This window comes from Staurois parvus, unplaced genomic scaffold, assembly GCF_062004578.1.
Source record: "Staurois parvus isolate SC_StPar_1 unplaced genomic scaffold, SC_StPar_1.0 ptg001021l, whole genome shotgun sequence".
NCBI lineage: Eukaryota > Metazoa > Chordata > Amphibia > Anura > Ranidae > Staurois > Staurois parvus.
In genome coordinates this window covers 285,001-300,685 of record NW_028318817.1, presented here as the reverse complement: position 1 = coordinate 300,685, position 15,685 = coordinate 285,001, and the positions used below count along the sequence as shown (strand labels likewise).

At 46.1% G+C, this 15,685-nt stretch overlaps 1 protein-coding gene across 1 annotated transcript in view; it reads left to right on the top strand.

Annotated features, from left to right (window-relative positions):
• The window catches only part of TAOK2 (TAO kinase 2), a 107,676-nt gene that overhangs the window by 52,199 nt on the left and 39,792 nt on the right, over nucleotides 1-15,685 (top strand). Inside the window, exons 6-10 of the mRNA XM_089657684.1 lie at nucleotides 7,698-7,794; nucleotides 7,882-7,995; nucleotides 9,271-9,366; nucleotides 12,672-12,761; nucleotides 13,251-13,332. Coding sequence (XP_089513810.1) covers nucleotides 7,698-7,794; nucleotides 7,882-7,995; nucleotides 9,271-9,366; nucleotides 12,672-12,761; nucleotides 13,251-13,332 — 479 coding nt within the window. The remainder of the gene's footprint in view (nucleotides 1-7,697; nucleotides 7,795-7,881; nucleotides 7,996-9,270; nucleotides 9,367-12,671; nucleotides 12,762-13,250; nucleotides 13,333-15,685) is intronic.

Below are 15,685 nucleotides of genomic sequence, written 5' to 3'. Positions count from 1 at the left end.
GGGATGACCAGAGACTGCAGACACAGTACAGGGGATGACCAGAGACTGCGGACACAGTACAGGGGATGACCAGAGACTGCGGACACAGTACAGGGGATGACCAGAGACTGCGGACACAGTACAGGAGATGACCAGAGACTGCGGACACAGTACAGGGGATGACCAGAGGCAGCGGACACAGTACAGGAGATGACCAGAGACTGCGGACACAGTACAGGGGATGACCAGAGGCAGCGGACATAGTACAGGAGATAACCGGAGACTGCGGACACAGTACAGGAGATGACCAGAGACTGCGGACATAGTACAGGAGATGACCGGAGACTGCGGACATAGTACAGGAGATGACCAGAGACTGCGGACACAGTACAGGAGATGACCAGAGACTGCGGACACAGTACAGGAGATGACCAGAGACTGCGGACACGGTACAGGAGATGACCAGAGACTGCGGACACGGTACAGGAGATGACCAGAGACTGCGGACACGGTACAGGAGATGACCGGAGACTGCGGACACGGTACAGGAGATGACCGGAGACTGCGGACACGGTACAGGAGATGACCGGAGACTGCGGACACGGTACAGGAGATGACCGGAGACTGCGGACACGGTACAGGAGATGACCGGAGACTGCGGACACGGTACAGGAGATGACCGGAGACTGCGGACACGGTACAGGAGATGACCGGAGACTGCGGACACGGTACAGGAGATGACCGGAGACTGCGGACACGGTACAGGAGATGACCGGAGACTGCGGACACGGTACAGGAGATGACCGGAGACTGCGGACACGGTACAGGAGATGACCAGAGACTGCGGACACGGTACAGGAGATGACCAGAGACTGCGGACACGGTACAGGAGATGACCAGAGACTGCGGACACGGTACAGGAGATGACCAGAGACTGCGGACACGGTACAGGAGATGACCAGAGACTGCGGACACGGTACAGGAGATGACCAGAGACTGCGGACACTGCAGGGGATGACCAGAGACTGCGGACACACTACATGAGATGACCAGAGACTGCAGACACTGCAGGGGATGACCAGAGACTGCGGACACACTACATGAGATGACCAGAGACTGCGGACACAGTACAGGAGATGACCAGAGACTGCGGACATAATACAGGAGATGACCAGAGACTGCGGACACGGTACAGGAGATGACCAGAGACTGCGGACACGGTACAGGAGATGACCAGAGACTGCGGACACGGTACAGGAGATGACCAGAGACTGCGGACACAGTACAGGAGATGACCGGAGACTGCGGACATAGTACAGGAGATGACCGGAGACTGCAGACACTGCAGGGGATGACCAGAGACTGCGGACACACTACATGAGATGACCAGAGACTGCGGACATAGTACAGGAGATGACCAGAGACTGCGGACATAATACAGGAGATGACCAGAGACTGCGGACACAGTACAGGAGATGACCAGAGACTGCGGACATAATACAGGAGATGACCAGAGACTGCGGACACAGTACAGGAGATGACCAGAGACTGCGGACACAGTACAGGAGATGACCAGAGACTGCGGACACAGTACAGGAGATGACCAGAGACTGCGGACACAGTACAGGAGATGACCAGAGACTGCGGACACAGTACAGGAGATGACCAGAGACTGCGGACACAGTACAGGAGATGACCAGAGACTGCGGACACAGTACAGGAGATGACCAGAGACTGCGGACACAGTACAGGAGATGACCAGAGACTGCGGACACAGTACAGGAGATGACCAGAGACTGCGGACACAGTACAGGAGATGACCAGAGACTGCGGACACAGTACAGGAGATGACCAGAGACTGCGGACACAGTACATGAGATGACCAGAGACTGCAGACACAGTACAGGAGATGACCAGAGACTGTAGACATAGTACAGGAGATGACCAGAGACTGCAGACAGTAAAGGAGCTTACCAGAGACTGCGGACCTTTGGGGAGGGAGGGGGAACGGGTACTTGAATTTGACAGGTACCCGCTCCCACTTCCGCGGCGTTGTCCTTCTTCTTCCCGCGGCGGCTTCTGTGACAGCCGAGTGCCCACTGCACATGTGCGAGAAGCGCTGCGCTTTGTGAATGGCCCGGAGCCTTCTGGGACCTGGCATGTGTCCCAGAGGACGCCGGACCATTCACCAAGCGCAGCGCTTCTCGCACATGCGCAGTGGGCACTCGGCTGTCACAGAAGCTGCCGTGGGAAGACTGCTGCGCTGGAGCGAGGAACAGGTAAGGTCCTGCAGGAGAGAAGAGCTGAGCGGCTGGCCCGATATTCTGACATGGTGGCGGCAGAAATACCGGACCAGCCGTTTACATTCTCTCCATAAGACGCACTGACATTTTCCCCCTTTTTTTGGGGGGAAAAATGTGCGTCTTATGGAACGAAAAATACAGTATATATATTTAAATATTATACATTGTATACAGTCCGGGGGAGGGGTGGACTCACTTCTGGGAGATACTGTACATGTTTAACCAAAACTTTTTTTTTTTTCGGCAAGTGTGTAAAGGGTTAGACCTGAAGTTTTTGTGTATGTAAATGTAACCTCCGTATTTGACCATTGTCTGACAGACGGTGATTGAAAATCCAAAGAACAGGATGTCTTTCAAAGGGGACACTGAAAGCTGTCTAACAGGGGAGTTCCCCTCACGTTTTAGAGAGATCCTCTCACTTCTTGCTGTGTCTCAGGGAAAGGAAGTAAAGGGGTATCTCGCCAATTGGACATAAACAGCAACATGAAAATAAAAAAACTGACAGTTTAGTCATCTGCTATAATAAATAATCAAAAAATCCTCCTGCGCTACAAATGGTAAAAGGACCAATTTTAAGCTGCCAACACTCCTCTGCTGATACCTCATACAGTGTGAACTAAATAATTGAAATAGTGTGGCGCTCTAAATAAATAACCAATAATAAATAAATATATATATAAATGAAAAAATATATATATATATGTGACCAAATAAATTAAATATATATAAATGTGACAAATTCATATATTAAAATCCATGAAACAATCCCAAATAGATAATAAAAAATACCAATGTGTAATAAATCCTAATCCTAATTGGCACCAACCACGAATTTTCATCACCACACATAGCATGGTTATTTTTTCACCTGATGGACTGTGTTTTTTCATTGATTATTCTAATAAGTTTGATGATATGTTTTTTGCACTTATTTTGGCACTTTAGCACTTTTTCCACTTTGCATATGGTGCAATATTACTTGGTCACTTTATTTTTATGTACAAGCATGACTTTGATCATTGATCCTAGACACTAGATTAATTTATTAATTATTTAAGTGATCACTTGAGGTTTATTTGAATTAGGATTTATTATACATTGGTATTTTTTATTATCTATTTGGGATTGTTTCATGGTTTTTAATATATGAATTTGTCACATTTATATATATATTTATTTATTATTGGTTATTTATTATTTATTTATTATTGGTTATTTATTTAGAGCGCACACTATTTCAATTATCTGCTATAATAACCCAAGCTAAATACTATATTGTAGGTATGTCACCTGTATCTCTTGAAGGTGCGAAATAAATATCTTGGGAACGCGTTTACAATGACCCCATCCCATTGCATGAATCAGCTGTTATTGAATCAAACTGATGAGAAATCTGTAAACTGCAGAAATAATGTGTAGTTTGCTTGCTCATGGGAACTGAGGATGCACATATGGAGATGTACACCAATCATCCATAACATTGTGACCATCCACCTAATATTAAGTAGGTTCCCTTTTTGCCACCAAAACAGCTCTGGCCTGGCAAGGCATGAATGCCACTAAACCTCTGAAGGTATGTGGTGTCTGGCATTAAGTTGTCAAAAGCAGATCCTTTAGGGTCCTGTAAGTTGTGTGGTGGGGTCTCTACATCCCACAGATTCTCAATTGGATTGGGATCTGGAGAAATTCGGAGGCAAAATCAACACCTTGAAGACACCTTTTCATTGCTCTGTTGTCCAGTTCTAATGCTCACCTGTGACCACTTTTGACTGTGGTCCACATGGGCACCCAGAGCGGTCTGCAGCTACGCATCCTCATACACAACAAATTGTGATGCACTGTGTGTACTGACACCTTTTTATGGGAAACCAGCATAACATTTTTCAGCAATTTGAGCTACAGTAGCTCTTCTGTTGGATCCGACTTCACTGGCCAGCATTTCTCCTCACTGCATTCAATGAGCCTTGGCTGCTCATGACCCGATGCCGCTTTCCTTCCTTGGACCACTTTTGGTGGGTCCTGCCTACTGCAGACCGGGAACATCCCACAAGAGCTGCAGTTTTGGAGTTCCTCTAATCCAGTCATCTGCCCATTACAATGTTGCCTTTGACAAAGCCGCTCATATTCTTATGCGTTCCCATTTTTTCTGTTTTCAACACATCAACTTCAGGGAGAACATGTTCACTTGCTGCCTAATATATCCCACCCACTTTCAGATGCCATTGTAACGAGATAATCAATGTTATTCACTTTCCCTGTCAGTGGTCAGAATATGTTATGCCTATCGTGTAATACTCATGTGCATATGTAACAAAACCACACAGATTCTGTGCTAGAGGGGGTCTGGTGTTTTGGGGGTGTTCTCCATTTTTATGAGAGATCTAACCTTGTGCGTTGCAGCATCTACATAAGCGGTCATGAATGTCTTGCAGTATTTTAAATGAAAATGTAAGCTTTATAAAATAACTTCTAGTTGTTTGATGCATTTGTCCTGCTGTTACTATGGCACCTTTTAACCACTTCCCGTCCAGCCCCATGTACATAAATGGCCCTGATGGGAGCAGTTCCGAAGCGGGAGGTCCCGATCGTGTGATCACTGATTGGCCAATCAGTGATCACATGAATAGTGGTAAGCAAGATGTCACTTCCTGACATTGCGTACTACATGTGAAATCTGTGACTATTCACAACAGCCTTGTACCATGTGACAAGCTATGACCAATCACAGCTCTCACAGTATTTCTCAATGGCTACAAGAATGCAGCCAGAGAGGAGAAATTATTGCTTTTACAGCCTTTATGGGTGTAAAAGCAATCAGTGTAAAAAAATAAATAATCAAACCCCCACCACCCTCCACAAGTAGTACAGTGTCACTATTGTGACACTGTACTGCTAAGGTGACAGTATGTTACAAAAACAAAACATAAATAATAGTATAAAAGAGTAAAAAAAAAGAAAAATAAGTTTTGAAAAATTAAAATTTTGGGTTATAAACTAATTTTTTGTTTTTTTTGTTTTTAATTTTTTTTTTTACTAAAAAGATAGCGGAATACATTTTGGCCAAGATTTATGATGAAAGATTATTAATTTGCAAAATTTTATTAGAAAAACAGTTTTTTTTTCAAAATGTTTGGATTTTTCATTTATATAGCAAAAAATAAAAATCCCAGTGGTGAATAAATACCACCAAAATAAAGTTTTATCTATCTCAAAAAAAATGCTAAAAAATCATTTGGTGTTGCATGACTGTGCAATTGTCATTCAAAGTGTGACAGCACTGAAAGCTGAAAATTGGCCTGGACAGGAAGGGGGTGAAAGTGTCTGACTGGAAGGGGGTGAAAGTGTCTGGACTGGAAAAGGGTGAAAGTGTCTGGACTGGAAGGGGGTGAAAGTGTCTGGACTGGAAGGGGGTGAAAGTGTCTGGACTGGAAGGGGGTGAAAGTGTCTGGACTGGAAGGGGGTGAAAGTGTCTGGACTGGAAGGGGGTGAAAGTGTCTGGACTGGAAGGGGGTGAAAGTGTCTGACTGGAAGGGGGTGAAAGTGTCTGGACTGGAAGGGGGTGAAAGTGTCTGGACTGGAAGGGGGTGAAAGTGTCTGGACTGGAAGGGGGTGAAAGTGTCTGGACTGGAAGGGGTGAAAGTGTCTGGACTGGAAGGGGGTAAAAGTGTCCGGACTGGAAAAGGTGAAAGTGTCTGGACTGGAAGGGGGGGGAAAGTGTCTGGAGGCAGGCAGGGGGGGAAAGTGTCCGGACTGGAAGGTGGTAAAAGTGTCCGGACTGGAAGGGGGGGGAAAGTGTCCGGACTGGAAGGGGGGAAAGTGTCTGGACTGGAAGGGGGGGAAAGTGTCTGGACTGGAAGGGGGGAAAGTGTCTGGACTGGAAGGGGGGGAAAGTGTCTGGACTGGAAGGGGAGGGAAAGTGTCTGGACTGGAAGGGGGGAAAGTGTCTGGACTGGAAAGGGGGGAAAGTGTCTGGACTGGAAGGGGGGGAAAGTGTCTGGACTGGAAGGGGGAAAGCGTCCGGACTGGAAGGGGGGAAAGCGTCCGGACTGGAAGGGGGGGAAAGCGTCCGGACTGGAAGGGGGGGAAAGCGTCCGGACTGGAAGGGGGGGAAAGCGTCCGGACTGGAAGGGGGGGAAAGCGTCCGGACTGGAAGGGGGGAAAGTGTCCGGACTGGAAGGGGGGGGGGGGGGAAGTGTCCGGACTGGAAGGGGGGGGGGGGAAGTGTCCGGACTGGAAGGGGTGAAGTGTCTGGACTGGAAAAGGGTGAAAGTGTCTGGACTGGAAGGGGGTGAAAGTGTCTGGACTGGAAGGGGTGAAAGTGTCTGGACTGGAAGGGGGTGAAGTGTCTGACTGGAAGGGGGTGAAAAGTGTCTGGACTGGAAGGGGGTGAAAGTGTCTGGACTGGAAGGGGGTGAAAGTGTCTGGACTGGAAGGGGGGAAAGTGTCTGGACTGGAAGGGGGAAAGTGTCTGGGACTGGAAGGGGGTGAAAGTGTCTGGACTGGAAGGGGGTGAAAGTGTCTGGACTGGAAGGGGGTGAAAGTGTCTGGACTGGAAGGGGGGGAAAGTGTCTGGACTGGAAGGGGGGAAAGTGTCCGGACTGGAAGGGGGGGAAAGTGTCCGGACTGGAAGGGGGGGGGGGGGGAAGTGTCCGGACTGGAAGGGGGGGGGGGGGAGGATGTGAAGGAAAGTGTCTGGACTGGAAGGGGTGAAAGTGTCTGGACTGGAAGGGGTGAAAGTGTCTGGACTGGAAGGGGGTGAAAGTGTCTGGACTGGAAGGGGGGTGAAAGTGTCTGGACTGGAAGGGGGTGAAAGTGTCTGGACTGGAAGGGGGTGAAAGTGTCTGGACTGGAAGGGGGGGAAAGTGTCCGGACTGGAAGGGGGGGAAAGTGTCCGGACTGGAAGGGGGGGAAAGTGTCCGGACTGGAAGGGGGGGAAAGTGTCCGGACTGGAAGGGGGGGAAAGTGTCTGGACTGGAAGGGGGGGAAAGTGTCTGGACTGGAAGGGGGGGAAAGCGTCTGGACTGGAAGGGGGGAAAGCGTCCGGACTGGAAGGGGGGGAAAGCGTCCGGACTGGAAGGGGGGGGGGGGGGGAAGTGTCCGGACTGGAAGGGGGGGGGGAAGTGTCCGGACTGGAAGTGGTTAAAGTGTCCGGACTGGAAGTGGTTAAAGTGTCCGGACTGGAAGGGGGGGGAAAGTGTCCGGACTGGAAGTGGTTAAAGTCCTCTGCAATACATTGTTACTGTTTGTCTATATGTAATTGCTGTGGTAATGCAGGGACCAGTCCAATATAATCAATAGGTTACTATCCAAAATGTAAAGTTTGGGTTTTACTGTAAGTTCTCCATCTCCCATGCCTTGAGTTTTTATACACCTGAGAGCGCTTGTCTCGTGACGTCCTCCTTGATGTATCTGCAGTGCACAAGAAACCCCTCCAGGAAGTGGAGATTGCTGCTATTACCCACGGTGCACTCCAAGGCCTGGCCTACCTCCATAACCACAACATGATACATAGGTCAGTCATTACTGCTGGTTTTTACCTCCTCAAACCCTATACAGTTTGTTTATTTTTTTTACACTGTTCACCTTTTGTCTCATACAGAGATGTGAAGGCTGGGAACATTCTCCTGACAGAGCCAGGCCTGGTAAAGCTTGGGGATTTTGGCTCTGCTTCCATAGTAGCTCCAGCCAATTCCTTTGTGGGGACGCCATACTGGTAAGTAGAACATCTAGCGCAATAGATCGATCTCCTGGACCTGATATGTAGAGGGCTGGGGAAATCTGCCACTGCCTGCTGGCTAACGGGAGAGCTGATATCAAATATGAGGGGCAGGGGAATTAAAGGCTCACTTTTGGCAAAAAAAACTATTTAAGGTACAAAATGTGCATTTTTTTTAATTAATTTTTTTTACATAGGATCCTGCAAAGCATTGCAACCTGTGATGAATAGATGGCTGGTGCAATGTTAGGCTCTTTAAGACCCTGCCTACAGCTGTCTGCCCGTACTTCCATACTAAGCTGCAGGAGGTGTCAATGGACTGTGAGGATGCAGATCATTGTATTCTGTATTCGTAGTCTATTGAGAACTACTAGTCCATCTGCTATAGTGGCGGATGGTACTTGTAGTTTATTCAGTGATAGATGAACCAGAGGTGTCCCTAGGGTATGGTGTCACCCGGTGCGGTAACACATGGTGTCACCCCTCCAGAGAGGAAGGAGCGGTGCCGGTGTAGTGGTAAAATGAGTATCCCTTGAAGATATGTATCCCCTGAAGCAACTGCGCATGTGCCGGTTTCAGGCCGAAGAAGCCGATCTTCAACTTTAGCACATAGCCGACGATCGGCTTCTTCAGCCTGAAACTGGCACATGCGCAGTTGCTTCAGGGGATACTCATTTTACTGCTACACCGGGGAGGGGGCAGCTGTCACTGTGCCGGCATCCTGCTCCTGCACCCCATGTGATGGTGTCACCCAGAGCGGCCACACCCCCCTGCCCCGCACTCCCCTAGGGATGCCACTGCTCTGAACCCCTGAGTCTGTGGGAGACCAATCTTGGTATTGGGGCGTAGAGAACCAGGCACTGCCACAAGAGATGTACAGCAATACAAAAAAAATGGTAACAAATACTGTGCGTTGGGAAGAGGATATTTGTGTGCGGCTGAAAGGCCAACATTACAGACACACAATTGATTTCAATAACATGCTTACGGGATACCTCCAAACCATACTCAATATTTCAGTCATAGATCTGTATGACAAATTGACATGGCTATGTGGGTGGAGCCTTTTTTAAATTGTGGCAGCGGCTGCAGAAGAAGATCTCCTGTCCGCTGTCACAGGGGAAATGGCTCTGGGGGTGAGGGGGCTGCGGATTACAAATGTGTGGCATCTTAAATATGGGTGTAACGTTGGTAAAAGTGAACAGATCCTTTAATAAAAACAATCTTTTTTGTCAAATGTTTCTACCGTGATGGTTTTTTCATCTTCTGCAGGATGGCTCCAGAGGTGATTCTGGCTATGGATGAGGGGCAGTATGATGGAAAGGTGGATGTCTGGTCTCTTGGGATCACCAGCATTGAGTTAGGTGAGTATGATTTTGGATATTTTAATCTTTTGACTCTCCTCCCAGGGTGGGGGGAGCTGGAATCAGAAAAATGCCAAATCCTGGATTGTATTAGTAGATATGCAGACTGGCGCTGGTGTCCTGTGTGTAACGGTTTGCTCCCAATTTTGAACAAGTAGGGATCAGTTTTTTGGGGGTTTTTTTCCCCAGAGTCAGCTCCTCTCATATAGGGACCAGCCCAGGATTTAGAACCTTCAACAGTGTAACCTCAGTAATTATTGGGTGATGTGCACCCATACATGAAGAATGCATTCCTTTATAGGTAACCCATGTAAAGCCAGAATACTTCAGGAGATTTAAAGCAACTCCTTCCTCGGGCTCTGCGGAGTAGGCGTTGAGCAGGTGTATTCTAGCCATTTTTTTTTTCTTTTTTAACTTAAAGTGGTATTTTAAGGTTTAGCTTAAAAAAAAAAAAAAAAAAAGCTATACTTACCTGCTCTCTGCTATGGGAGCACTGGTGTGTGATCACTCTCGAGCCTGGCTCTGTGTCCACCCGCTCCCTCATCACCTGTGATTGACAGCAGTGGGAGCCAGTGATTCCTGCTGCTGTCTCAGCCAATGAGCAGAGGGTCAGAGGACAGCCAAGGCTCTTGTGCAGATCAGTGGATTGAGGGGGGACTCAGGTGAGTATTAGGGGGGGCTGTGGGGGTGTAACACACAGAAGGTTTTCTTATCTTCATGCACAGAATACACAAAGGTAAAAAAAAACTTCTGTCTTTAACACCACTTTACCCACTTGCCGACCGCAGATAGCCGAATGAACAGCTTCACGGCGGCCGGCCAGTTCTAGAAGGGCCCCTCCCGCGCTCCCTGGCAATCCCTGTGATCGCTGTGTCCTATGACATGGCCTTTTACCACGTGATCAGCTGTGTCCAATGACAGAGCAGATCACCAGTAAATGCAGTTGCCGGTTATCGGCTGCACTTTCCTCACGGTGTCACAGCCTGAGGAAAGTGCTGCCGATAACCGGCAATTGTCAGAGGACGGATCGGCACCAATCATCAGGGCACTGATGATCAGTGCCCAGCAGTGCCACTCATTGTTGCATATCAGTGCTGCCTATCAGTGCCCATCGTTGCATATCACTGCCAGCTCATCGGGGCTGCCTATCAGTGCAGCCTCATCAAAGCACATCAGTAAAAGCGAAAAATGTACCTGTTGGCAAAATTTTATAATAGAAAAAAGAAAACTTTTTTTTTTTTTTTTTAATTTTTTCTCTTTTTTTTTTTTTTGTTATAAAGCAAAAAATAAAACACCCAGTGGCGAGTACATACCACCGAAAGAAAGCTCTATTTGTGTGAAAAAAATGATAAACCTTTCATATGGGTACAGTGTTTTGCACGGCCGTGCAATTGTGACTCAAAGTGCGACAACACTGAAAGCTGAAAATTGCCTGGGCAGGAAGGGGGTATAAGTGCCCGGTAGGCGGGGGGGTTAAGCACTCAGTCCTTTGCTCTATTCAGCACTGGTCTTCTGATTGCACACGGCATGGAAATCCTTTCTTTGAGCCCCTAGAAGTCGTTGGCCATTTTTCCATTTGTTACCAATGAAGGAATTCTTCATCTAAAAAAAGCTTTGACTATTTTTAATGGCACTCCAAACCCCTGCATATTGATGCTTATGGATTGGACTGACTGGCTCTTGAATTCTCTCGTTACTATTGCTGCTAATGAGCAGTTATCAGATTCTGCCCTTCAATTTTCAGTAGGGGGGAAAAAAGGGAGAAACAGTTTGTGATTATTGGGATTATTCACTTTGATGAAGTATACTTACTGGCGTGCAGATAAAGACTATCTTTCCTTATGTAGAAACGGCAATTTGTGCCGTGGAGTATCCAGAAGAAAGGCTTTCTCTGGATAAAACTGTTTTTTTAGCATTCAGGCCTCGTTCACACAGTGCATATCAATGTGTACCCCGTGCACCCTTGTGCAGCCAGTCCCTTACATGTCTTTTGGGATGCAGCAGCTGCATGGGCACAGCCACTGCTCCTAATTTGAAATCCATGCGGGTGCTTGGCCCCTGAATGCACACCGTCTGCCCTCACGGATGTCAAATTAAGAGCAGTGGCTGTGCTCATGCAGCCGGGTGTGTCCCAAAAGACATGACTTTAACTGGATGCACTGAACCCCTGTGCACCCCCAGTGTATTTATTTATTTGTATTTCAGGTACTTATATAGCGCCGTCCATTTACGCAGTGCTTTACACATATATTGTACAGTCACATCAGTCCCTAACCCTCAAGGGGCGTACAATCTAAGGTCCCTAACTCACATTCATACATACACATACTAGGGACAATGTAGACAGGAGTCAATTAACCTACCAGCATGTCTTTGGCGTGTGGGAGGAAACCGGAGTACCCGGAGGAAACCCACGCAGGCACAGGGAGAACATGCAAACTCCAGGCAGGTGGTGCCGTGACTGGGATTCGAACCAACGACCCCAGCACTACCAGGCGAAAGTGCTAACCATTTAGCCACTGTGCATCAGCACACCCTGTGTGATTGAGTCCTTGGTAGCTGCTGTAGAATTCTGCTTGTGGCACTTTGAAATATTTTTCCTTTTATCTTAACCTCTTCACGCCGGCCACACACAAATGTGCAGCCTCCCGGCATCTGGGCCTAGACGCCGAGCGGCCGCACATTTGTGTGCAATTAAAAAAATGTGCTGAGAGCGCAAGCCCTGCGCGCTCCCAGCACACATTTCCGGTACTCACGGAAAGGTCCCTATCTCCTCTTTCGATCGGGACCTTTCCCGATCATGTGACGGTCACATCACGGCAGTCACATGACCCTAAAACCTCGCCCCACCTCCCGGCTTCTGAATACCTTAAAGGGCTGGGAGGCGCTGGCGCCAAGGGGTTAAACACTTTCCGCTGCTGCCTCCCGGCACTTAGAGGATCTAAAAGCCAGAAGGCGGGCATTCCGATCATGTAACTGCTACGATTGGCCGTCACATACATGATCCAAAAGCTCCCAATTCCTAGCATGCATATGCACATATGAAGTGTGAGGCTCAATTGACAGCTGTGCTGATGTTGCAGCATGTTGAAGTCTTGCACCTCACATTTTACTGCTGCGTAATTTTCTGCTCCTACATAAATATGGGACAAATGTAAGAACTGGCTTTTCTGATGTCTTTCCAGTTCGTACATTTGGCCCAAAGTCTTTCATGCTCTCGTCATGGTATGGGCTTTTTTTTTTTATTTTTTTTTTATTTTGACATTGCTAACAAAGTTGTCATTTCATTCTTTCTCTTTTGTAGCGGAGAGGAAAGCCCCCGCTTTTTAATATGAATGCTATGAGTGCCTTATATCACATCGCTCAGAACGAATCTCCTGTGCTGCAGTCCAATCACTGGTGAGTAGAATCTGGCCAGCTATTTGTTCAATTCATACACAGGGAAAGGTGCACCTGACTCATCATTCTCTCCATTAGAAGAGCTATGCTGATGATGCCAATGTTAGAGGTTATACCTTCTACTTCAAGGAAACGTGAAACGCATGGAGGATGCCTTAGCTGATCTTTGCTTCAAATTGACCCTATGCAACCCACCCTCCCCCTCCACACATGCGTACTTTAATCTGACGGCAGCAGCCTCCCGTGTTTGTTTACATCCATCTCAGCATGTCTTAATGAAACGGCCCGTGCATTACAGCCCCTCGGACTACTATGGGAGACTGTCTATGATTGCTTCCACCCTGGGACACAGTCCCAAAGAAGACTATAGAGCTGTAAATCACTTTGTGTAAATGTGCACTTATCCTTTAACTAGTTGAAATCCTCTTAAAATGGAATGTCCTTTTAATTGCTGTAGCTGACTGCTTATTAAAGATCTCTATTGTGCAGGTCTGAATATTTCCGGAACTTTGTGGATTCGTGTCTTCAGAAGATCCCACAGGACAGGCCCAGCTCTGATATGTTGCTGAAGGTGAAATAAGTTTAACTGATGCTATCACAAGTTGAACTAATGTTTGTCTAATTTGTTTTTTTGTTGTTTTTTTTGCTAACATGTCCCATGAATGCTCTATCTATCTATCTATCTATTATCTATCTATCTATCTATCTATCTATCTATTATCTATCTATCTATCTATCTATCTATCTATCTATCTATTATCTATCTATCTATCTATCTATCTATCTATCTATCTATCTATCTATTATCTATCTATCTATCTATTATCTATCTATCTATCTATTATCTATCTATCTATCTATTATCTATCTATCATCTATCTATCTATCTATTATCTATCTATCTATCTATCTATCTATCATCTATCTATCATCTATCATCTATCATCTATCATCTATCTATTATCTATCTATCTATCTATCTATCTATTATCTATCTATCTATCTATCTATCTATCTATCTATCTATCTATTATCTATCTATCTATTATCTATCTATCTATTATCTATCTATCTATTATCTATCTATCTATTATCTATCTATCTATTATCTATCTATCTATCTATCTATCTATTATCTATCTATCTATCTATCTATCTATCTATTTATCTATCTATCTATCTATCTATCTATCTTTCTGTCTATTATCTATCTTTCTATCTATTTATCTATCTTTCCATCTATGAGATATATATAGTTAGGTCCATATATATTTGGACACAGGCACAATTTTAGTTTTTTCAGGTACTTACCAAAACATATTCAAGCTATATGTATATAATGCTGGATATGGGCTGAAAGTTCACACTCTCAGGTTTAATTTGAGAGTATGTACATCCAAATTGCAGGAAGGGTTCAGGAATTACAGCTCTTAAGAGTAGCCATCCCCCCCTTTTTCAAGGGACCAAAAGTAATTGGACAATTGAATATAATCATGAATAAAATATTCAATTTTAATATTTTGTTGAGATTTCTTTACTGTCAATGACTGCCTGAAGTCTGGAACCCATGGACATGACCAAAGACTGGGTTTCCTCCTTTCTGATGCTTTGCCAGGCTCTAACTGCAGCTGTCTTCAGTTATTCTTTGTGGGTCTTTCTGCCTTTAGTTTTGCCTTCAGCAAGTAAAATGCATGCTCAATTGGGTTGAGATCAGGTGATTGATTCGGCCATTGCGGAATATTACACTTCTTTTCCTTCAAAAGCTCCTGGGTTGCTTTTGCAGTGTGTTTTGGGTCATTGTCCGTATGTACTGTGAAGCACCATCCAAACATCCGTAAATGGACAGATGAAAAACGGACATACGGAACGCCCGTGTGAAAGGGGCCTAACAAAGAAAACCCCTCCCATTTCGTGCTGTCAGCAATGACACCACATGGAAGAGAAATCTTGTCATAAGCCCTGAGAAAATAATTTCTTTACACAAGAAAGGTGAAGGCTACAAGAAGATCAGCAAAGCTTTACTTTATCAGTCAGAATACTGTAGCAAAAGTGATACAAAGATTTAACAAAGATGTAACTGCAACCATCTCACAGAGACTTCTAGGCCTTCCACGGAAGTTAACACCTTGACAGGAGCGTCTTCTGATGAGAAGGGTTGAAGAAAAGTTCACTGCAGTTAGCTAAAGAAGTAGAAAGCCAAACTGGGGTGATTGTTTCCTGTGACACAATATGGCGTACACTGCAGAGGAATGGCATGCCTGGGTGTTGTCCACGAAGGAAGCCTCTCCTAAAACCCATGCACAAAAAAGCGCCTAGAATGTGTCAGGGCCCATGCTGGAAAAAGAAGACTACTGGGACTCTACTCTGGAGTGATAAGACCGAGATAAATTTTATTTGGAACTGATGGCTTCAAAACTGTATGGCGTACCAAAGGTGAGGAGTACAAAGAAAAATGCATGGTTCGTACTGTGAAACATGGTGGTGGCAGTGTTGCCCCTTCTGTGGGGCAACATGAATGCTGCTTGTGTCGGGGAGCTGCATTTCATTGATGGTGTCATGAATTCACAGATGGACTGCTGTATGTTGAAAGTGAAGATGTTACCATCACTCCATATCCTTGTTTATTGTGCACTTTTCCAACATGACAACGATCCAAAACACACATCTAAGGCCACTGTTGTATTTCTGAAGAAGAATTGGGTGAAAGGGAATCGGTGGCCAAGTATGTCTCCTGATCTGAACCCAATCGAACACCTATGGGGAATTCTGAAGAGACAAGCTGAGCATCGCTCTCCATCCATCATCCAGGCTCTAAAAGAGGTCGTTCTTGATGAATGAAGAAAGATCGATGTTGTATTGTCGCCAACTTGTTCATTCCATGCCTGGAAGACTTGGTGCCGTCCTTACAAATCATGGAGGTCCTA